At 43.0% G+C, this 23821-nt stretch overlaps 3 protein-coding genes and 1 long non-coding RNA gene across 5 annotated transcripts in view; 2 read left to right on the top strand and 2 right to left on the bottom strand.

The window, feature by feature from the left end:
- The window catches only part of LOC123410335 (protein Rf1, mitochondrial-like), a 4720-nt gene extending 2845 nt beyond the window's left edge, over positions 1–1875 (top strand). The window contains exon 1 of the mRNA XM_045103300.1: positions 1–1875. This exon is cut by the window's left edge and continues 2845 nt beyond it. The gene's annotated coding sequence lies outside the window, so the exon portion shown is untranslated.
- Positions 1876–2559: 684 nt separating this feature from the next.
- LOC123410694 lies at positions 2560–4382 on the bottom strand. Its single transcript, XR_006613093.1, has 2 exons — positions 4296–4382; positions 2560–3479 (listed from the first exon to the last, which is right to left on the bottom strand). It is a non-coding gene; the product is annotated as an uncharacterized LOC123410694 (long non-coding RNA).
- LOC123410430 (tetraspanin-6) lies at positions 3486–6312 on the top strand. Of its 2 annotated transcripts, none has more exons than XM_045103409.1 (3): positions 3486–4841; positions 5294–5613; positions 5987–6312. In XM_045103409.1, exons 1-3 carry the CDS (start codon positions 4329–4331, stop codon positions 6024–6026), a joined length of 873 nt encoding a protein of 290 aa, XP_044959344.1. In that variant the 5' UTR covers positions 3486–4328; the 3' UTR covers positions 6027–6312. The 2 variants fall into 2 exon arrangements, with proteins under 2 accessions (XP_044959344.1, XP_044959413.1); XM_045103478.1 differs by having other exon boundaries at positions 5294–5569; positions 5987–6200.
- A 1840-nt stretch (positions 6313–8152) lies between these two features.
- LOC123410595 lies at positions 8153–10138 on the bottom strand. Its single transcript, XM_045103573.1, has 3 exons — positions 9725–10138; positions 9419–9540; positions 8153–8628 (listed from the first exon to the last, which is right to left on the bottom strand). The coding sequence occupies exons 1-3, from the start codon at positions 10014–10016 to the stop codon at positions 8464–8466; spliced, it is 579 nt and encodes a 192-aa protein (XP_044959508.1). The 5' UTR covers positions 10017–10138; the 3' UTR covers positions 8153–8463.
- Between the last annotated feature and the right edge of the window lie 13683 nt (positions 10139–23821).

Below are 23821 nucleotides of genomic sequence, written 5' to 3' on the forward strand. Positions count from 1 at the left end.
GCCACCTCCACACAATGGCTGTCTGGTACATGACGCATTTGCTAATGTGAAAAGATTACTAATATTTCGGAGCATATCACAGCAGATGTCATTCCTGATTTAATCAAGCTGAATTAACAGTGTTTTCATTTTTGGACATGTATGACCATTGACAGCTCAATGCTCTGTCTCTTTCTAAACTACAGTGATAAATTACCACAGGACCTCAAAGCTATCTTATAAAAAATTAGAATCAGCATTGTATCAGTTGATTTTATTGTTAAACAATATCTGTGACTTATTCAAACATGGCAACAAGGCCTAATCTTGGGTTCAGTTCCTTTTTTTTTGAGCTTGAATCAGTAAATATCTCGATCAAAAAGTTCATGGGTGAAACACATTATAATTTATTCTATCATGCTCAAACATCTGTTTGTAAGTGCTTCATGTTACTTTGCATTTCCAGGGATGCATCTCACCACAATCTGTCAGGGTCAGTACCTGATTTTCTGAGCCCAGTGCAATCATGTACATTTATGTATCATGCGACAATCCTCACCTGACTTTGTATTTCCAAACTGTGCAGCACGGAACCTTTAAATCATTTATTCGTCAAGAAAACATCAGCTGATCAATCAGGACTGGTGGCTGACACCAAGGTTTGCACCCTTTTTTACAACATCATGGATGCTTTGATGGAGGCAATGGAGGCAATGGATAAATGCTTAGTTTTGGATGGAATTTGTTGTGTTGATACGGTGTGCCAACCGACATGGGTTGCACCTGATTATACCTTTAAGATCTTAAAAAATCGTATCATGCAATCTCAATTTTTTTTAGGAATAATTGCCAAATTCTGTCCTGCTTACCTACTGCAAGATTTTTATGTTTGCTGACTTAACATGTTTTTAGCTTATACTATGTGATAACTGTACCTGGCCATCTCTTTATGACCAGATCCATCTCTTTATTACCAGATTATTCAGGAACCATGGGAATACATCTTAAATCATAAGAATAAGATATTGCAAGATACAGGGTAGCGGCTTCATTAAATTTCATATTTGCTCCCGAGCTCAAATTCTGTGTTCCATCGTTCATTCGTTGCATTTGACAAAGTGGTCGCCCATTCCGGAGCCCAGGCTGCATTCACGCGCCATCGAGCGCATTTTACAAGACAATCAAACAAGTATGGTGCGGTTTTTTTTCTGAGTATCATCTTTTCCCTCTGAGAGTAAGGCTGGTGTTCTTCTGATCTTGTCATCTCTTCCCCCTGTTTTTTTGGTTTCATTTGAGTTGTATTGTCCGTTGCCGCATCCCTTTTATGCTGATAAATCACGGTGGCTTAACCCAGTGTATCCATTTGGCAGCATATATCCGTGTTTGACGGCCCTGCGGAGGGAGAGAATCCGTTGCAGCTGCCATCCTTCCTTTTAACTCCCTTTGCCAATAACTAGTGAAAAGAATTGTGGAAACAGTAACTTGCATTGTTTGTTTATTGCAGCATTGGTCAAGAGTGCGATCCTCATCAGCAAGCCCAGTCTGTTCAGAAGGGCAAGCCTTGGATTGTGTGCGTCGAGCTCAAGGATTCGGCGAGACGATGGGGGTCTGCCAAGGGGGAGCCGACTTGTGCTCTCGGCCACTCTCAACACAAGTCCCTGTGCTTGACCAAAGATAATTCGGCAATGTCCAACACAAGCCCATGTGCACCCTCTGTGGCCGGGATCAGCCAACCCGACCGGATATTCAAGCCCCTTTGAAACATCTCATCTATGTACTCAGTGATCTAAACGATGTTATATTTCTATACAGAGGGATATCTTTATATTTGAAAAAAGTATAAGCTGGCTATTTACACTGGTATCCAGCGCCAGGTTTTCCCCTTCTTTCGACTTCTGTACTCTTGTCAAGTTGTCAATGCTCTCTCTTCATGAATGAAATACATCACTATCCTGTTGTTTCGTCGAAAATTTACATGACCCCACGTGTCGGGTTATCACGCGGCGTAAGCACAGAATTTATTTATGCATAGAACAAGCTGAGGAAGGAGATGATAATGAAGAAGAAGAATGCACGATGCCTGGCTTGTGCACTTGGGAGTGCAGTGCAGGAGTCCGGCGCAATGTAAGTACACAGGAGAACCAATCATTTGTGAGACTTCAGTCGAAAATTGCAAATGGTGCATATTTCAAATCATATTTCTACAATGTAAAAAAAACTGAAACTTTTTGTAGACACACACAAACATGTATGTTATGTATCTGCAAAATTTCAAATCACTTTACTTTCACACATGGCATACAAAAAAATGACAAATACATATTTATAAATGGGAATTTTTTTGTTATTGGGCCAAAATTTTGTTATTTTTGTACAACTTACAAATTACATTTTTTCAAAACGAAATTTCACTGATTCGTAATGAATACATAAGAGTTTCCACAGGATTTTTTATTTTTTTAAACTTTTAAATATGTTTTTTGATTTTTTTCAAAAAAAGGCATCAAGGTGCCCGAGCACACAAACTTTGCTCTAGACTTCAGTGCCCTTTCTACTGCCGCATGTGACTGTTCAAAACAATAAAAGAAGCGCATCCACTAGATTCACCATCTGTTTCCTGTCCAAGCAACAACACGATCACTCACTCACTCAGGTACCCAATGAACATGTGACCCTTAGCCAGTGACCAAGGAAACCGGTTGTCAGCATCATCAAAGATCATCATCACCCCTTTAAACATCTTATAATCAAATCAAACGTTGATAATAACATGGCTCCATCTCGAGCCACCCAAACCCAAGAAGGTTTCTCCGAATCCCAACGCTTCTCCGGTGCGCGCTTTCCGTCGTCCCGAACGCGCTTTTGCTTCCAGAGAAGACGACCTTCCTCGGGGCAGTGAAAAAGAAAAAAAGACTTTTAAAGTATAATATGCGGTTAGCGGCGCCACATTTTTTGTCATTAGAGCAAATCATCGCTTTAAGCCGATTGGCCGCCGGCATCCCGACGAGCTTATCCTGCCCAAAGAGAATACACAAACCATCAATCAAAGAGGAAGAAAGAGAGAAAGGTGGCGAGCAAAGGATGAAAAAGTTGATGCATTATGCACACGACACAGCGCTTTCCACTCGCCACTGATCCGGGCAGCAAGACGACTGGCTTAGGGCCCTCCTCCTTGCATCTTTTTTACTTGGATGCAAAGTGGTATATTATACTGTATGTGGCTATAAAGCAAAGCGGGCCTGCTTCGTGCACTCTGATGTAAGGACAAGGAGAAGGAGAAGGAGAAAGAAAGGGCCACCATGGTCGTCCGGAAAGCCGGAGCCCGGCCGGACCTATCTCCTGTGTTTTGATGTGTTTTTTTTTGCTTGCTTCATGATTAAGCATCGGCAGCGGCTAAGGCAGCCGAGGACGATGCCGCGCCATAATTCCGATGCTTCTTTCTGGCGATGGAGAATCGATGCCGGACATGGAAATCCGTGGCAGGTTTTATTCCTATATTCCTGCAAATAAGAAAACAGCCAGATATGCTTCTTATCACAAATATACTTATATCCTTGTTTATTGGTGTTATAAGGCTTGCTTGATGCTCTTGAAATCTTATCCTGTGGGCCGGCTGAGTTTCAATGGATGTGAAAAAACTGAAAATTGCAGTGCTTCCTACTACTACTTTCTCCGTTTCTAAATATAAGTCTTTTTAGAAATTTCACTAGAAAACTAGAATCTATATTCTAAAATATGTCTATATATGTCTGTATGTAATCTTCTAATGAAACCTCTTAAAAGACTTACATTTAGGAACGGAGGGAGTAGTATTTTACTGTAAATTTGTACTATTGCAAGAAAGAAAGAAAGAAATAGAGTGCAGAGGCGGAAAAGGCGGTGACGGGTTGAAATCAAACACGTAGCGCGAAAAAATCGAAAGTTCGAAACGAACCGAAACAAAGTAAATAAAAGGCAAGGGTTAGGTGCCTCAGATTTCCCAAAACCACCACGGCATTATTAAAGAACGGCCTCCACAAAGGCAAAGCCAGCATTAGAATACCCACAAGTACGCCCCCATTGCAGGGACACATACATGCACAGTCACCAGGATGCAAAAGTAGCCCTCCCAAGGCAACAAGAAAGCCAAAGCTTTGCTTGCACCAGCCCACTCCAATCAGTAGAAGAGAGAGTGAGAGTGAGAGTGAGACAAGCCAAATCAAATTAAGGGCAAGAAGAGCCAAGAACACCGTAGTTAGCCTAGCCATATCATATAAACCAAACCAGAGGCCAGCAGGCAGCAGTGCACATAAGAACAGGGAAGGAGCAGGACGAACCTGAGCAGCAGCAGCAGCAGCAGGAGCAAGAAGATGGACGGCATGTACTACCCTCAGCGTTTCAGCAACATGATGATCGGCTACCTCAACCTGGCGACGCTGCTGGCCTCGATCCCGGTCATCGGTGCCGGGCTCTGGCTGGCCAAGGGCTCGACGACGACGTGTTCCTCCATGCTGCAGACGCCGCTGCTCATCGTCGGCTTCGTCGTGCTCCTCATCTCCCTCGCGGGCTTCGTGGGCGCCTGCTTCCACGTCGCATGGGCGCTGTGGCTCTACCTCTTCGCCATCATGCTCCTCATCGGCATGCTGCTCGGGCTCACCATGTTCGGGTTCGCCGTCACGGCGGGGGGAGGGGGCACGCAGGTGCCGGGGAGGCCCTACAGGGAGTACCACATCTCGGACTACTCCTCGTGGCTCCAGAAGCATATGCAGGACGTCAAGTACTGGAAGCCCGCGCTGGCCTGCGTCGTCGGGTCCAAGGCCTGCCCCAAGATCGCCAACTGGACTCCCATGGATTACCTCCAGCATGATCTCACGCCAATACAGGTTTGCACTTCAGCTACTGCTCCATTTTCTTCCATACTTGTAGTTGTAGTACAGCAGAACTGATAATCTGAACTATACCAGCACAAACATAACAAATTGTAAAGAAATGGGAAGATAAAAAAACAGCTAAAGAATTTATTGATCCAGTTCATCAGCTGCATCTATGTATGTAAATTAAATATCTCAAGCACAGGTTTATGTTCATTGCCTACTTGGACAAAAACATCAAATTTATTGACCACCAAGATTCAAAACCCAGTAAAGAGTGTGTGACCTCAGGACAAAGTTTGAACCCATTTTCAGATAAACTAAACAAACCAGGCCTACCAAATCTTTAGCTCAGAGCATCTTCAGTGCAGGCTCCTGCACCTCTGCTACTTTAATACAAGTTGTAGTTCTAACTAATAGCTTTGCTGCTAAAATTACTAATGCAACCATGCACTATCATGCAGTCTGGGTGCTGCAAGCCGCCAACATCATGCACATACAGCGGGGGGATGCCGGTCGGAGCGCAGGACGAGGACTGCTACCAGTGGAACAATGCCCCAAACATCCTGTGCTACCAGTGTAACTCGTGCAAGGCCGGCGTGATGGAGCAGGTGCGCCAGGACTGGCACAAGATCTCCGTGCTCAACGTCATCGTGCTCGTCTTCCTCATCTGCGTCTGCGCCTGCGGGTGCTGCGCCTTCAGAAACGCCCGCCGATCCATCTCCGAGTACCCATACGGGGTAAACCGCATGTCCAAGATCAACCCACGCTGGGACTACTACTGGTACTTTCAGCCAAAAATAAAAACAAAATAAAAAATTGTCACTCCATTTCTGGCATTTGATTGCTGCTTTTCATTGGCATCTGTTTTCTCTTCAGATGTTTGGTTTCAGCCCCAGAAATGCATTTCCACGGTCTCATGATTAAAGCGAAAAAATGGATTAGTTTATTTCTGTATAGTGCTTATTCAACAGAAGGGGGAGGGGTTCTGTTTTCACAACTGCATAATCATGCTTCGCTGCTTCTTCATTAACAAAATTCTTTGCACAAAAAAAGTAATGATGACACTGGCAACATAACGCAGTTTCAGTTTGTGGCCATCTATTTGCTGTGGTTTTTCTAACACTGCTTTATGGTTTTTTTTTTTTTTGCTACAGGTGGCGATGGTTCCGCGATAGGAGGGAACAGATGTACTAGGCTAGCCATGGAACTCAACTCATGTATAATATTTTCTTGATGGTAAATGGCCGAGGGGTTGGGTCAGTTCTTCATAGCATTCTGGTAGCGACCAATAATTGATCTTCTGTAGATATTCAGCATGAGGAAAGTACCAAGATGGTGAAGTGGAAGGCATGTGTAGTTTATCCAGTATTGGTAGAATGCTTTGCATTTTGTAGCATATTTAGTTAGAGAATTCAGAAGACAAGAGATTGCTTGTCTATGGTGGGAAATCCAGTCAGCTATATATATGGCCATATCAGCACATGTACTGTTGGTGTGACTTCTACTTCCTCCGTTCCTAAATATAAGTCTTTCTAGAGATTTCACTAATGGACTACATACGGATGTATATAGACATACTTTAGAGTATAGGTTCAATCATTTTGCTACGTATGTAGACCTTTAGTGAAATCGCTTAAAAGACTTATATTTAGGAACGGAGGGAGTATTTGCCATGTTTTGGCCATGCCTACCTTCTGATATGATATCAGTAGACCCCTAGACTGCAGCTAAATCTAAGACAGGCTCCCCATCTTTACTTCTTTCGCACTCATGGCATGGACCATCGCATTTTGAAGTGATTTGAGAACACTTTAGATAGTGGATACAGCTCAGCGATATTTCAGAAAGAACTAAGTTCTAACTCAAGGAAAAAATATAACAATGAGATGGCAAACAAATGAGAAAAAATCAAATAATTTTTATCACAAAGAAGTGCAGTGATCATCTACAACTAGTATTGGTTACAACAGCATATATTCACATTAACCTTTCTCCACTATGGTAGCCAAAGTGTTTTACATTTCTTTTAGTACATATCTAGTTGGTGAGTTCGAAAGAGAAGTCATGTCATGTCTATGGAGCAAAATCCAGAGTCAGCTATACGACTATATCAGCACATGTACTGTTGGTCTGACTTCTATAGTTGTCATGTTTTGGCCTGTCTACCTTCTGATATGATTACCCCTAAACTGAGGCTAAACCTAAGACAGGCTCTCCAACTTCAGCACCCATGGACTATGGTATTTTTTTATGTGGTTGTCTTGTAAGGAAAGACTTTACAGCGCAGCAATATTTCAGAAGGCGCTTCTAATTCAAGGCAGAATAATGTAACGATAAGACAAACACCCGATAAGAACGAAACAACGGTATCACAAGCATGACTATGTATGATTAGCATTTGTTAGAATAGAATATATTCTCATAGATCTTTTTCACATAATACTTGATGCCCCATGGACAGTGCAGCAACTTCGCCGATAAGAATAATACTAGACGGAATCTCAAAAGGTTCCAAGTGATTACTGGATTGCAGGTGTTCTGAGTTTTGGGACAATCTGTCTCTAGGAAGCAAAGTATCTAGCGTCCCGTGTCAGCTACATCAGTCTAACAAGATGCTGATTCAATGCAAATTCTGGAACATAACACAAGCAACGACAACAACAAAAACAGCTTGAAATGGACTCACCTTGCAACCCATGTAGCCCTCTCACGAAGACATAGGAAATGATTTTGAGCAGTCAGGGCCCGAAGGAGACTTAGCGCTAACCAAACTCTTGATCTCAGCCCACAATGAAGCCATTCGAATTCCGTGATTTGAGTTGAGCATCAACAAATTCCACTAGAACAGGTCATCTGAGTGCCCCCCTGCTGAGGATTCACAGACTCTCATTATACAGGAAGTATAATAACAGCAGTTGTTCCTGCAAGGAGCATTCTTTCACTAGGGAAGGTAAGACCCTGAAATGGTCAGGGATCATTGTGCATCCACTGCAATTTGCATGCTTGAACCACAATTGCCAGCAACTAAATCTGGAGAAATGGGGTCAAAGTGCTCATGACAGGGGAAATGGGCGGAAGAGCAGGGCTGGAGTAGATGTCTGACAAATAAAATGGCAGACTGAAACAATGGAGTATGCATCTATGAATCTAGAACTGTGCATTTATGCAGTATTCTGCAACACAAAATAAACTGCTCTTCCAAGACATCAGAACTGACGGGGGTACAATGCAAAGGGGGACAAGGAACATGAGCAGTAGATCAATATCAATCATTAGTAGTCCCAAATACCGACTCCATACGAACTTCTGTGCCACAAATGTGATAGAAGGTTGCACAGATTGGTCATTTCTGATTACCAGCACACAACTAAGATTGTTTGGTTTATTCTACATACATCATAGAACAGATGTTTCATTACAATGAAGACAAATCTGAGAACATCGTACTAAAACAAAATCAGCAATTTTGGGATTGCTGTCGATAGAAGGGTACAGCCAGAGTTCCACCCAGAAGGGTTGTGACATTGTCGACAACTGTTGCACAGAACAAATTCAGGCTATATGGGGGGAAATAGGGATGAAACGCAGCAGCAAAAACAAGTTAGACGCCTTGCCGTTTCCAGAAGAGCCCTCAAGCCATTGCAGCTTTCTTTTCTGCCTCCATCTGTTTTAGCTCTGCCAACCTTTCCACCCATGCCCGGTCTCTTGCCACAGCAGCCATCTTTCTTTCTGTCCGTTCTGCCTCCTTCCTCTTCACAGCAACAGAATACTGTGCTTTGCGCTTCCTCTTCTCAGCCTGCCGAAGCAAGATGAATGAATGTAAGCAATAATAACAAATGTACTCCCTCCGTTCCTAAATATAAGTCTTTTTAGACATTCCAATAGGGGACTACATACGGAGCAAAATGAGTGAATCCACACTCTAAAATATGTCTATATACATCCGTATGTAGTTCAATAGTGGAATCTCTAGAAAGACTTGTATTTAAGAACGGAGGAAGTAGTTAATTAGACTATGGACAGAGCATAACAAAAGTTTGGTATATAATTACATTATAACAAAACAAGTTTTTGAATCTACTTCCTCTGTTCCTAAATATTTGTTGTTGGGGAGAACTAGTCTAGTTCTCCCCAACAACAAATATTATGGTGCGGAGGGAGTATGAAGCATGAAGGTAAGCTGCATGAGACTACTAAGTATTGACACAGTTCAAACTTCTTCGAGCCCATAAGAAGAGCAAAAGGCGAAAAAAAGCAAGAAAGTATAAAGAACAGTGAGTTAGTATAAATGTAGGTGTTTGTATTAGGACAATACTTTTGAAATACCTACAGGACTACTCGTCGAAACTATGATTAGCTGGTTCCATTTTACCATGATATTTAGCACTGCTCGGTACCATGAAAAAACTACTTCTATCCTCAGAATTTCACCCCCCCCCCCCCCCTGTTAAAACTACCTATGTTCTCAGAATTTCATCAGCCTGTTACTTTTTCCACTCCAGAGACAACATACAGAATTTGATAACCTTGCGTGCACCCAACACAGAACTAAAACAAACATTGCAGGGGAATAAACAAATGCACACCATGATAAAGTCCTTGCGCTGCTTGATCCGCTTCTTCTCCTTCCTCCCCTGCACGCTGCCCTCATTCGGCTGGCTCGAAGGGATAGGCTCCCCCGGCTTGCACTTCACCCAGTAATGTGGACCTGTCGACCAATAACAGCAGCAGCAGTGTTAACCAGAGTGAAACTGCAAGAGCGGCGCGCAGTTCGAGTGAGTAACACAAATCGGCACAGCAGCAGCAGGGACGCACAATTAAATTAAAACGATTGCGATGATCCAAATCAAACATTCAGATTTTTCAATCATGATAGCTAAGAAAGGCGTAACCTTTGGGTCGCAGGCTGGCCCTCTTGCGCCGGGACACGAATCCCGGCCGCCGCTTGGGGAACCTGGTCTCCGTCAGCCCTCTGAAGAGGCTGGCCCCCATTTCCGGCGCCCGCGCGACGGCGGTGGCGGTGGCGGTGGCGGCCGCGGCGGAGAACGGCCGGAACCCGATCGGATCGAGAAGCCGGAGAGGTCGAGAAGGGAGCTGAGGAGGACCCGGGGCGCGCCGGGAAAGAGGTGCCGCCGGCGAGTAGAGCGGCGGGAGGGCTCGCCGGAGAGCTCGGAGGAGCGCCATCGTGGAGAAGGTTCTAGAAGGTTGCTGCGTCGGTCTAGGGTTTTAGCGGAGGGAGAAGGCGAGCTGTGCGGCGGGCGCTCCCCAGCGCTGAGAGAGCCCAGCTGGTGTAGAATAGTTGAAAGCGCCTTGGGGAATTACGTAAACAGAAGGGGTTTGTCTCTAAAGAAGACGTAATCAGAGGGTGTCTACCTGGTAGTCAACGGAAAGACAACATGACACAAAACGACCATCAAAATACTCCCCTATATCTAAGTACTTGTAGTTGGAGAGAACTAACTAGAAGTATTTAGATACATGTTTTCCTCTCTTCCCTGGCGACTGGAACCCTAGCCGTTGCTAGGAGAGAACAATCTTCCAGCGCTGTCCTCCGGCGACCTCGATCGTCGGTGGTGAGGAGGGTTGCCGGGTCCACGCGTGTGGATCATTTTTAGTTCTTGTAGTCTAGGTTTTTTAGGTTGTTCATTGTCTTGCGTTTGGCGGTGGTGATGACGACGCTGAATAAAGATTTTTTGGATCCTTCCCTGATGAGGCCATCGGTTCTATGGTTGAGGATGGATTTGAAAACCAGTCTGTTCAAGTAAAGATGACGTGGCAGCGACGGCATCCTGGTGGTGGACCTGTGTCCTCGGGCTCCATCGTTGCGACGACGTTTGCTCCAGCGTCGGCGTGGAGCTTGGGAGGTAGTTCAGGAGCGGATGCAAATTGTGATCTGCATCGACGACATCTGGAAGAAGGAAGGCGTGTTGGGTTCGTGGTTTGTGGATGGCAGGTATGATTTCCTCCTTCGACGTCTTAGTCGTGGTGGCATGTCAGATCTAGAGTTCGATGGCGTGTCCGGGGTGTTGCCCCGGTCTGATTCGTTCAACGACAAGGGCTTCACTTTTGGTGAGCCACCTTGGAAATCCGCAAAGCTGCATATCAGCGATGGAGCCTCGTCGAGTTCAGGTGAGAAGGTGATTCGTCATTCTTTTATTTGGTGGCTGCTATGGTGGTGCCGGAGCCAGGTGACAGACGTTGGTGTCAAGCTCAAAGATGTTCTTTTATCTTTTCAGTTTTGTCATATCGGTCTTTATGTGACTTGTACTTTGATCTTTATAATATGAATGAGACACACATTACAAAAAAAAAGTACATAAAAATATAAAATGCGTTAAAAATCATTTCAGCCATATTTCTTTTCATTGTAAGTCACCCCGCTAGAGATTAAAAAAATAAGAAAAAGACATTACAGTCGCACCCGCCATGTCAAGCTTTGAAGATCGTTAAAATTAATCAAATAACCCTAATAAATATTGGTTGAGGCATCACCCCACGTAACTAGTCTTGTGATGTGTTACCATCAGTCCAGAGGATTGAAGAATCGAGTCAGCCATAGAATAACCCGAATTAAAAAGTCAAAGTCGCTACACCAAATTCGGTTAATTGTTTCTTTTGATTGATACACCAACTGTCAAGATCTGAAAAGAGCCAACAAATCTAACAACGCCTAACCTTACACGTGCTTTGTCGGCAATGGTCCGAAAAACGTCGAGGTAAGGAAAGGCCAAAGGAACCGCCACCACCTCGTGGATGCCACTGGAAAAACAAAAATTTATTGGAACCAAGAACCACTAGACCTAATAAAAATGAAAGGGATGGGTCCCCACTCCTCCAGCCACCGGCTAATCATCTAACAGGAGAGAGGAGGAGGACCGTGGCGTGGAGGAGACTTTGTGACATGTTAGGGTTAGGGGAAGGGACAATTTCATAGAGTTCTAATACCAACATGAAAAAAATTCTTCTTTGTATTTAGTGTTCACTTTAAATTTGTGTGAATGTTATATGAAGCATCCAAATAATTTTATTGATCCTAAGGTGCCTACCTTCACGAAACATATATGTTGAAAATGTGCATGTTGTGTGATAGGACGGTCGGTATAACAATACGGATAATAAAAATAATTTACTACAACAACATATATACATATACAACAACACCGGAGAGTTAGACTTAATGAATGAATACAACAAGGGTCTTTCGACCAAGATACAACTCATACAACGAAAGCCATACCATAGATAGGCAAGAATGCAAATTGCCTTAAGAAGGGTTAAACAAAAGCAAAGGATGTCCATATCCCTACCCACACTGTTGTATGTGGGATAACCGGCCATCCACAAATCTGCTTCCTGAACTTAAGTAAGATGAGTACTCAGGTGTACTCTCAAGGATTATGCAGACCTTGGACTATGGAATGCAACATGCGCTTCAAAGGAAGGTGTCAGAGGAGGACACAGAATACCCTACGTGCATGGGCCATGACCCAGTACATAGAGGAGTGGAGGCTGGTTTGAACCATATCTGTTACATGTGTATGTTTTTGGTGACACTAGACAATTCCCCGCCCGGTGGTGCGGGAATTGTTGGCAATATGTTTAGATGATACTTGTTTATGTGGAGTGTGAATATTACAATTAACAATATGAGCATGAAAATACAAATGTATAGGCTTTATAACACTTGATTAGTTTATATTTGTAAAATATTTTTGAAACATATATAGCATAATGTGAGTTTAAATTTTTTTTGGAGTTGTCCACATGGGCGTCTTTTTCATTGAGAAAAATTGGACATGAGTAGTGAGGTTGACTCTCTTGCCGTGCGTTGTTGCGATAACTTTGGTAAGAACATGCGTAAGTAGTTGTTAAATATAATGAAATGAAGTATAAAATTAAAAATCAATAAAATAAAGTGTATAAAAAACTTTTGAATTACAGTTGAAAATGTCATTTCAAAGTAAAATGTAAAGGATGACTAACATGAATATATGATGTGGCATCGTTACATGCAGAGACTAATGCAAAAAATAGTTGCAATTTATAAATTAAATTTGTGACTTGCTTATGTGGAAGATTTTACATGTTTAGTGGAAGAAAAAAATACTTAAATGCGTTGCTTAGTGGGATGTTGAGATGGACACTTTGCATATTGAAAGCGCTTATGTGGAGCACTTTGCATGACTTAGTGAAAGAAAAGATTTTAAATGCATTGCTTGGTGGGATGATGAGGTGAACATCTTGCATGTTGAGAGAATTGGGACCAACTTCTTAAGAATGTTTATAAACCTTCAACTCTAGAAGCACTCGTCTGCCGAGAAGCCCTAGCTCTTGCCACTTGATCTATCTTTAGATCGAGGTTTTATTGTATGCGACTGCAAACAGTTGTTTCATAGATAACAAATGGAACCGATGAAAGATAAGGCACGATTATTAGAGAAGTCATTACTTGGGCAAGAGAATTCACTTGCTGCGAGTTTCTATTTGAATGTCGAGCCATGAATTGTGAAGCTTACAATTTAGCCAAATTTTAGTCTTCTTTAGAAACAGGTCGCCACATGTGGTTGGGATACCTCATGACCCTTTTGTGATTCCTATAAACCTTATTATTGAGTAAAGTTTGGTTTACTCCTAAAAATATGTGTAGATCTTTGGATCTTGTTGTCTAAGTCCTTAAATTGGACAACACACATTGTGCCCATTACAGTTATATAACTAAATAATCAATCATAGGAATAGTTTCACACAAATAAGGACATATACAATGGGCACAAATGAGTCTCACTAATCCCCTACATCTCACACGCCTATATGAAATTGCTCACATGTGAGAGGGCAATAACCAATAAACATGCAAAAAGATTAAACGTAGAGGAATCATAACAATAATATTGCAAAGTACTATAATTGTATGAATGATCGATCCGATCTCAATCTTTGAATAGCCAACTAAATGCCCCCTAATCTCCTCTTCTGTTCATGAAAGTTGTTTGAATAGGGGGGATGACTTGTACGACCGCTGGAAGGTCACGCTCATACGAGCCGACGTATTCTATACTACTAATAAAACGTTCCAACACATTCATGGCTATGCCCCCTAGCCAAATCTACACAATTTTCCGTAGAAGAATTAGAACCTTTTGATCAGATCTCTTAATTAGATCTAACCGTCAAGATTGCTCCAATCCACTTCCAATATGCGCTTAGCATTTTTTCCAAGCGAACGAAAACTCTGCCGCTCCCACAATCGTACGCCCACACTAGAAAACACCACTCCAGCGCCCATCATCTTTACAGAAACAAATATGCTAAATTAGTAGAAATCAAATCAATCTGCCCCGTTCAGAGTTGTTGTCCAGTCGTCGTCCACCTTGACGTACGCCATTGCTGTCCTGCGCAGCCGCCGTCGAGGCAACCACCAACAACGGCGACGACGAGCCCTTCAGTAACAGAGTTGCAGCCGCCGCATCACCCGCCAACGAAAAGAGGGTGTTCATACATAGGTTCCCTATGTCGCCCTCGGAGGACACCTCACTTCCTTTCAAGCTTAAGAGAAAACAGCTTCCCATCCGCGTGAGTTTTGCGATGACCACTAACAAGGCACAGGGTCAAACCATTCCAAATGTCAGTATTTACCTTCCATAACCTATTTTCTCACACAACCAACTATATGTTGCATTCTCAAGGGTGTGTTAAGAAAGACGACGCAGATTTTAGCCAAGCCTAACAAGGAGGTTGATAAATCTGGGAGAAGCACCAAAAACATTGTCTACAAAGATGTTTTAGAGGGGTGAGGTATGTGCAATCTTTCGTGTTTTCTTTGCACCTTTGCTTTTGTACCTATATAGCTATTCTGAACCTAACATTTTTCTCTTATTTTATTTGCAGGTTTTGATCAGATCACACAACATAATAAGCATGAAAGAAGAATGGTGTGAACGACTCTATATGCCAGAGTCATTATTAGTGTGATTTTTTTGTAAAAAGCATTGACATGTGAACTGTTCTAAAATGAAAAAGTGCACACTTTCAGTGTGTTACAGTTCAATATTGTTATTCCATTCATTTTCTGATTACTTGTATCATCATTTGGAGAACATACGAATTTCAATTTATTTGGTCAATTCCAGAATTGAAGATCGCTATATCAACAAAATGTATGCTTGTTGGGATCAGTGTCACAAATACTGAAATATTGCAAATTTATGATGGCTGGAATTACTAGCATGTATATCTTCTCAATGCAAATTTTTCTTTAACACATGACCAGGAATATAAGAAGCAGGAGTACGAAGCTCACCTTGGCATCGTCCTCAGGAATATCCAAGATAACAAAGTCTGTTAAGATAGTGACATTGGCAACCACAACAGACACATCCTCGCAAATGTCGATAGGGAAATCAGTTGATTTGTCGGCCATTTGCATAGAGATTTCAGTAGGTGTCAACTTATCCAGTTCAAGTCTATGATAAAGAGAGAGAGGCATAACACTAACACCGGCTCCAAGGTCGCATAAAGCAGTTCTAACGTAGTTTCCTTTAATGGAGCAAGGTATAGTGGGCACATCGGGATCACCTAGTTTCTTAGGAGTTCCACCCTTGAAGGTATAGTTAGCAAGCATGGTGGAAATATCAACCTCAGGTATCCTCCTCTTATTAGTCACAATATCTTTCATGTACTTAGCATACGGAGACATTTTGACCATATCTGTCAAACGCATTTGCAGAAAGACAGGTCTGATCATTTCAACGAATCGCTCAAAATCCTCATCATCCTTTTTCTTGGATGGTTTGGGAGGAAAGGGTATGGGTTTCTAAACCCATGGTTCCCTTTATTTACCATGCTTCCTAGCAGTGAAGTCATTCTTATCGTATCTCTTATTTTTAGGTTGTGGGTTATCAAGATCAACAGGTTCAATCTCCACATCCTTATCGTTGCTAAGTTGAGCATCAACATGAACATCACTATTTATATTATCATTAGGCTCGTGTTCATCACCAGATTGTGTTTCAGCATCAGAGACAGAGGCATCGTTTGGACTCTCAGGTGTAGCAGCAACAGGGTTGCTAGCGTGCACATCCCTATCATCTTTCTTCTTCTTTCTAGGATGACTAGGTGCATCAGTGCTAACTCCTTGAGAATCTTATTCAATTCTCTTCGGATGACCCTCAGGATACAAAGGTTCCTGGGTCATTCTACCGCCTCTAGTAACGACTCTAACAGAATTATCATTCAACTCATTGAGCAAGTCATTCTGAGCTTTAAGTACTTGTTCTACTTGAGTAGTAACCATAGAGGCATGTTTACTCAGAAGCTTAAGATCATTGACATTTCTGTCCACACAAGCACTTAAATGACTAAGCATACGAGCATTCTGTTCCAATTGTCTGCTAACATAATCATTGAAACTCTGTTGTTTGGCAACAAAGTTATCAAATTCATCTAGGCATAAGCTAGCAGGTTTATCAAAAGGAATATCACTCTCATCAAACCTTCGCAGAGAATTTACTTCTACTACCTGTATCGGGTTATCAAGACCATGGATCTCTTCGATAGGTGGTAGATTTTTGACATCTTCAGATTTCATGCCTTTCTCTCGCATAGATTTCTTGGCTTCTTGCATATCTTCAGGACTGAGGAATAGAATACCTCTTTTCTTTGGAGTTGGCTTAGGATGTGGTTCGGGAATAGTCCAAGCGTTCTCATTGCACAAGATATTATTCAGTAGAATCTTAGCTTGTTCTACGGTTCGTTCCCTAAAAACACAACCAACACAACTATCTAGGTGGTCTTTGGAAGCATCGGCAAGTCCATTATAGAAGATATCAAGTATTTCATTCTTCTCAAGAGGGTGATCAGGCAAAGCATTCGGTAGCTGGATGAGCCTCCGCCAAGCTTGTGGGAGACTCTCTTCTTCAGCTTGAGCAAAGTTGTATATTTCCTGGAAGGCAGCTTGCTTCTTATGGGGAGGGAAATATTTCTCAGAGAAGTAGTAGACCATATCCTAGGGGCTACGCACACAACCAGGAGCAAGAGAAGTGAACCAAGTCTTAGCATCATCCTTTAGCGAGAAAGGAAACAACTTGAGGATATAGTAGTGGCGGATCTTTTCCTCACTAGTGAATAGGGTGGCTATATCGTGTAGTTTCGTAAGATGGGCTACAACCGTTTCAGACTCATAACCATGAAAAGGATCAGATTCGACCAGAGTGATTAACTCAGGGTCGACAAAGAATTCATAATCCTTATCGGTCATAAAGATAGGCGAAGTAGCAAACTTCGGGTCGTATTTCATCCTGGCGTTCAGAGATTTTTCTTTCCACTTGAGCAGTAATTTCTCAACATCATAGCTATCCTTACACGCAAGAAAGTCCTCAGCTATCTCTCCCTCCATAACATAACACTCAGGCATAACAGGCATAGTAACAGGTTCTACCTCAATGGTATCAGCAGTTTCAGAAGTATCATCACGTCTAGCAGCAACTCTAGCAATTTGTGCATCAAGGAATGCACCTAGTGGCGAAGCAGTATCAGGCATAGCATCATCATGCAAAGCAGTATCAAGCATAGCATCATCAGGCAAAGCAGTATCAAGCATAGCATCATGGGCAGCAGAAGTAGCATCATCAAGCACAGGCGACATATCAAGATTTCTAGCAGGACGTGATGTCGCAAACTTACTCAAAAATGAAGGTGAATCAAGTGCAGAGCTAGATGGCAGTTCCTTACCTGTCCTCGTAGTTGAGGGCAAGATTTCAGTTCTTGGATCTTTCAGATTCCTCATAGTGATCAGCAGACATCAATCCCAAGTGACTCAGAGAATATAACTGTGCTTCCCCGGCAACGGCGCCAGAAAAATGTCTTGATGACCCACAAGTATAGGGGATTGCAACAGTTTTCGAGGGTAGAGTATTCAACCCAAATTTATTGATTCGACTCAAGGGGAAGCGAAAGAATATTCTCAAGTATTAGCAGCTGAGTTTTCAATTCAACCACACCTGAAAGATTAGTGTCTCTAAGCAAAGTATCAGTAGCAAAGTAGTATGATAGTAGCGGTGCGAGAAAAGGGTTTGTTGATGGCAGACTATTCCTGACTTGTTGTATCAATGGCGCCAATAAAGTGTTGCAACGAGTAACAGCAAAGTAGCAAGTAACAACAGTAGTGACAGCAGCAGCAAGGAACATCAGTAGTGATGTTGGAAATATGCCCTAGAGGCAATAATAAATTAGTTATTATTATATTTCTTAGTTCATGATAATCGTTTATTATCCATGCTATAATTGTATTGATTGGAAACACAATACTTGTGTGGATACATAGACAAAACACTGTCCCTAGTAAGCCTCTAGTTGACTAGCTCGTTGATCAAAGATGGTCAAGGTTTCCTGGCCATAGGCAAGTGTTGTCACTTGATAACGGGATCACATCATTAGGAGAATCATGTGATGGACTAGACCCAAACTAATAGACGTAGCATGTTGATCGTGTCATTTTGTTGCTACTGTTTTCTGCGTGTCAAGTATTTGTTCCTATGACCATGAGATCATATAACTCACGGATACCGGAGGAATGCTTTGTGTGTATCAAACGTCGCAACGTAACTGGGTGACTATAAAGATGCTCTACAGGTATCTCCGAAGGTGTTCGTTGAGTTAGTATAGATCGAGACTGGGATTTGTCACTCCGTGTGACGGAGAGGTATCTCGGGGCCCACTCGGTAATACAACATCACACACAAGCCTTGCAAGCAATGTAACTTAATGTAAGTTGCGGGATCTTGTATTACGGAACGAGTAAAGAGACTTGCCGGTAAACGAGATTGAAATAGGTATGCGGATACTAACGATCGAATCTCGGGCAAGTAACATACCGAAGGACAAAGGGAATGACATACGGGATTATATGAATCCTTGGCACTGAGGTTCAAACGATAAGGTCTTCGTAGAATATGTAGGATCCAATATGGGCATCCAGGTCCCGCTATTGGATATTGACCGAGGAGTCTCTCGGGTCATGTCTACATAGTTCTCGAACCCGCAGGGTCTGCACACTTAAGGTTCGACGTTGTTTTATGCGTATTTGAGTTATATGGTTGGTTACCGAATGTTGTTCGGAGTCCCGGATGAGATCATGGACGTCACGAGGGTTTCCGGAATGGTCCGGAAACGAAGATTGATATATAGGATGACCTCATTTGGTTGCCGGAAGGTTTTCGTGCATTACCGGAAAAGTTTCGGGCTCATCGGTAGTGTACCGGGAGTGCCGGGAGGGGTGCCGGGGACCATCGGGAGGGGTGTCACGCCCCAAGGGGTCTCATGGTCTATGGGAAGAGATAAACCAGCCCCTAGTGGGCTGGAATAAGTTCCCACTAAGGCCCATAAGGTTTGAGAAGGAAAAAACACAAGGTGGAAAGAGTTTCCAAGTGGGAAGGTGGAATCCTACTCCAAGTAGGATTGGAGTAGGACTCCTCCACCTCCAATTTCGGCCAAACCTTTAGGTTTTGAGGCTGCCTCCTCCCCTCCCTCCCACCTATATATACGGAGGTTTTAGGGCTGATTTGAGACGACTTTTCCACGGCAGCCCGACCACATACCTCCACGGTTTTTCCTCTAGATCGCGTTTCTGCGGAGCTCGGGCGGAGCCCTGCTGAGACAAGGTCATCACCAACCTCCGGAGCGCCGTCACGCTGCCGGAGAACTCTTCTACCTCTCCGTCTCTCTTGCTGGATCAAGAAGGCCGAGATCATCGTCGAGTTGTACGTGTGCTGAACGCGGAGGTGCCGTCCGTTCGGTACTAGATCGTGGGACTGATCGCGGGATTGTTCGCGGGGCGGATCGAGGGACGTGAGGACGTTCCACTACATCAACCGCGTTCACTAACGCTTCTGCTGTACGATCTACAAGGGTAGATAGATCACTCATCCCCTCTCGTAGATGGACATCACCATGATAGGTCTTCGTGCGCGTAGGAAATTTTTGTTTCCCATGCGACGTGCCCCAACAAGTGACAGCAGTAGCAAGGAACATAAGTGGTGACAACAGCAGCAAGTAACAACAGTAGCAACAAAGTAACGTAGCAAGGACCAGTAGTAAAAGACTCGTAGGTATTGGATCGGTGATGGATGATTATGCCGGATGTGATTCATCATGTAATAGCTATAACACGGAGAGATAAGTAACTAGCTCCCGTTCGTCAATCTAATGTAGGCATGTATTCCGTATGTATTCATACGTGCTTAGGGAAAAGAACTTGCATGACATCTATTGTCCATCCCTCCCGTGGTAGCAGGGTCCTCATGGAAACTACGGGATATTAAGGTTCTCCTTTTAATAAAGAACCGGACCAACGCATTAACACGTGGTGAATACATGAACTCCTCATACTATGGTCATCTCCGGGAGTGGTTCTGGCTATTGTCACTCCGGGGTTGCTGGGTCATAACACATAGTAGGTGACTACAACTTGCAAGATAGGATCTAAAACACACATATATTGGTGACAACATAATAGGTTCAGATCTGAAATCATGGCACTCAGGCCCTAGTGACAAGCATTAAGCATGGCAAAGTAGTAGCAACATCAATCTCAGAACATAGTGGATACTAGGGATCAATCCCCGTCAAAACTAACTCGATTACATGATAGATCTCATCCAACTCATCACCGTCTAGCAAGCCTATGATGAGATTACTCACGAACAGTGAAGAGCATCATGGAATTGGCGATGGAGGAAGGTTGATGATGACGATGGCGACGATTTCCCCTCTCCGGAGCCCAGAAAGGACTCCAGATCTGCCCTCGAGATGAAGAACTGGAGGTGGCGGCGCCTCCGTATCGTAAAACGTGATGATTCCTTCTCCCTAATTTTTTTCCAGGCAAAACGGAATATATAGAGCTGAGTTTGGAGGTTGTGGAGCTCTGTGGGCTCCACAAGCCTGGTTGGTGCGGCCTAGGGGGGGTGGTGGCCGCGGCCCATGGGCTTGTGGCCCACTAGCTCACCCCCTCCGGTGGATCTTTGCGCATGTATTTTTCATTAATTCCAGAAAAATTCTCCGTAAATTTTCAGGTCATTCCGAGAACTTTTATTTCTGCACAAAAACAACACCATGGCAATTCTGCTGAAAACAACGTTAGCCCGGGTTAGTTCCATTCAAATCATGCAAATTAGAGTCCAAAACAAGGGCAAAAGAGTTCGGAAAAGTAGATACGACGGAGCCGTATCACTAACCTCTGGAGGGGTTGGAATATATAGAGTACCCTCACGTTACCATGAGTCGAGGATGCGCAAGGATAACCAAACCCCCAAACACTCATTCTCTGGGTACTTGTCTCTTTGTGAATTTCCTAACTAGATAAAGAGTTACCGATAATAAGTGTATGAGTTCTTCAGACTAATGTGAGTATTCAATTGTTGGCACTTCCACCATCCATATTTTGTTAGCCTCTTCGGTACCGTGCATTTCCCTTTCTCACATTCAGAGTTGGTGCAAACTCCGCCGGTGCATCCAAACCCATGACATGATACGCTCTGTCATACATAAGCCTCATTATATCTTTCCTCAAAACAGCCACCATACCTACCTATTAAGGCATTTCCATAGCCTTTCCGAGATATATTGCCATGCAACATCCACCATCTCATGACTTGATCTTCATGTCATACATGCTTTTGCTTGATCATAGAGCCGCATGATAGTTGGGCATTGCCCAAATTATTGCTACATGACGCGCTAGTATCATTGCATATCCTGCTCACTGGCAGAGGCATACATTTGCATACATCATGATAGTTTTCACTTGTCTTTATGTTGAGTACTTCTTATGGAGTGTTGCCCTTAAGTGAGGAAAAGATCCCAAAGTGGACAAAACAAAAGATCCCAAAGAGAACAAATGAGAGATAAAAAGAAAGAGCCAAAGAGGCCACAAAAAAATAAAAAAAGAGAAAAGGAAAAAAAATAAAAAAAATATAGAAGGGGGCAACACTAATATTTCTTTTGAAAGATCCACACTCATACTCCATTGCTATATTGTTACTACATAGAGATTATCATTCATGCATAACTATGTGGGGACCCTTACACTATAGAACTTGGTTTGCATATTCCAATGATGAGCCTCCTCAAATGAGCTCTAGGTCTTCATGAGCAAACAAGTTGGATGCACCCCCACTAGTTCCATTAGAGAGCTTACCTTAGCTCATATGTGCATCTGTTACATGGCAATCCCTACTCCTCACATCATATCTATCATTTGGCTTTTCTCGCCTATGGTTGTCCTCATTGATGTGAGCCTTTCACACCTTTTTGTATTCCTTCCCCATCATTATTCTATTTGCCATCCTAAGTGCCAACATATCTTTATTGCGCTCATCCATTGCATGAGTGCTCAAAGTCGAAAGGGAGAAGATCATTTTGACTTGTGCCTGACTAGTGGTGTGGGAATGAGTCGAAAGAAGATTCCGAAGGAGACTAAGTCTAAGGTTTAGCAGATTGAGTTCTCAATTAAAAATATATATATTATGATCTCAACCCATCTCCCACTTCTTTCATGCAAACACCATTTCGAGACATTCGAGTCACGGACAGCGAGAGCTCTTGCACCTTTATGTTCCGACTTTGCTAAACTCAACACTAGATATAGAATCTTGCTTGTTATTGTCTTGACTTGAATTGCATATCTCACTTGCTTTACTTTGAAATTCTTACATGTGTGTTAGCATGTCACCACATAAATTATTGTGTTATCATTTATCTACTCGAGGACGAGCAGAAATTAAGCTTGGGGATGTTGATACGTCCCAAACGTATCTATAATTTCTGCTTGTTCCATGATCTTTCGGGTGACATTGTTATATGTTTTGCTACACTTTTATATCATTTTACACATATTTGGACTAACTTACTAACTCAGTGCACCCAGTGCCAATTTCTGTCTGCTGATGTCTATTTTGCAGGGGCTTTTACCCAATTTTCCAAAGCCCGAAAAATTCCAGACAAAATATAAAAAAAATCAGCGAAACAAAAGCTTTCGGATCACCGAAGATGGCCCAGAGGGGGGATAGGGGCCTCCGAGGTGACCTGCTGGCGCGGCCAGGCCCTAGGACGCGCCAAGAGGCCGCCTGGGTGGGTCCCACCTCCTCCGGTGTCCTCCTTTGGCCTATATTGAGAGTCTCGAGAGGAAACCCTTATAGACTTTCTGGAATCGTGAATTTCTCCAGCGTTCCGCCACCACAGCGCTTCCGAGATCGGGAGCGTCAAGAAACCTCTTACCGCCACCCTGTCAGAGGGAGGATTGACCTCCAGGAGCTTCTCCACCACCATAGACGCTTCCCGGACGTGTCGTGAGTAGTCCTACTTGGACCATGAGTCCATGACCAGTAGCTATGTAATGTCTTCTCTCCAATCTTGTGCTTCAATGCTTAGTCCTTGTGAGCTGCCCTACATGATCAAGGCATCTATGTAATTCTCTTGCTATTGCTATGCTCAGTTTGTTGGAATCCGATGGATTATGAGATTATGTTCAGATTGTTATGAGTTATATATTTGATTATCCTTTTATATTATGTTCCTTAGTGATTCATGCATGTTCTGAGTTGCTATTTATTGCTTTGGTCGAGTGGTAAATTGTAACTCCAAGAGGGAGCGTTGTGCATGATTGTGGGTTCATGCGCCTCGATGTCTAGCTTGAGTGACGTAAACATGAGACTAGGGGATGTGCTTGTTGCCACCAGGGAGAAAACAACGGTGCTTGTGACCAAGGTTGCAAGGATTGTTTACCTTACACATAGTTCGTTAATACAGTTGTCCGTTGCTTTGAGTTTACACTTTGGGTGGGGCTCGCAACTTAATACCGACGAGATGTTCTGGATAGATATATCAAGGTGGATAATTAGTAAGTAGATAATTTATAAATAAATGGTCTACTTGTCTTGGCCTACTTCCCATTACTATTGAACATCTAACTATCAAGTAGCATAATTAGCATTGTG

The sequence above is a fragment of the Hordeum vulgare genome, chromosome 1H, assembly GCF_904849725.1.
Source record: "Hordeum vulgare subsp. vulgare chromosome 1H, MorexV3_pseudomolecules_assembly, whole genome shotgun sequence".
NCBI classification, from domain to species: domain Eukaryota; kingdom Viridiplantae; phylum Streptophyta; class Magnoliopsida; order Poales; family Poaceae; genus Hordeum; species Hordeum vulgare.

Bases quoted from the DNA above. Each gene is read 5' to 3' on its own strand.
- LOC123410595 (XM_045103573.1), bottom strand. From the start codon at position 10,016: ATGGCGCTCCTCCGAGCTCTCCGGCGAGCCCTCCCGCCGCTCTACTCG. The intron at 9,541-9,724 runs GTTACGCCTTTC...ATTGGTCGACAG, and splicing joins GGCCAGCCTGCGACCCAAAG to GTCCACATTACTGGGTGAAG. The intron at 8,629-9,418 runs GTGTGCATTTGT...TTGCTTCGGCAG, and splicing joins AGCGCAAGGACTTTATCATG to GCTGAGAAGAGGAAGCGCAA.
- LOC123410430 (XM_045103409.1), top strand. From the start codon at position 4,329: ATGGACGGCATGTACTACCCTCAGCGTTTCAGCAACATGATGATCGGC. The intron at 4,842-5,293 runs GTTTGCACTTCA...ACTATCATGCAG, and splicing joins ATGATCTCACGCCAATACAG to TCTGGGTGCTGCAAGCCGCC. The intron at 5,614-5,986 runs GTACTTTCAGCC...TTTTTGCTACAG, and splicing joins CCACGCTGGGACTACTACTG to GTGGCGATGGTTCCGCGATA.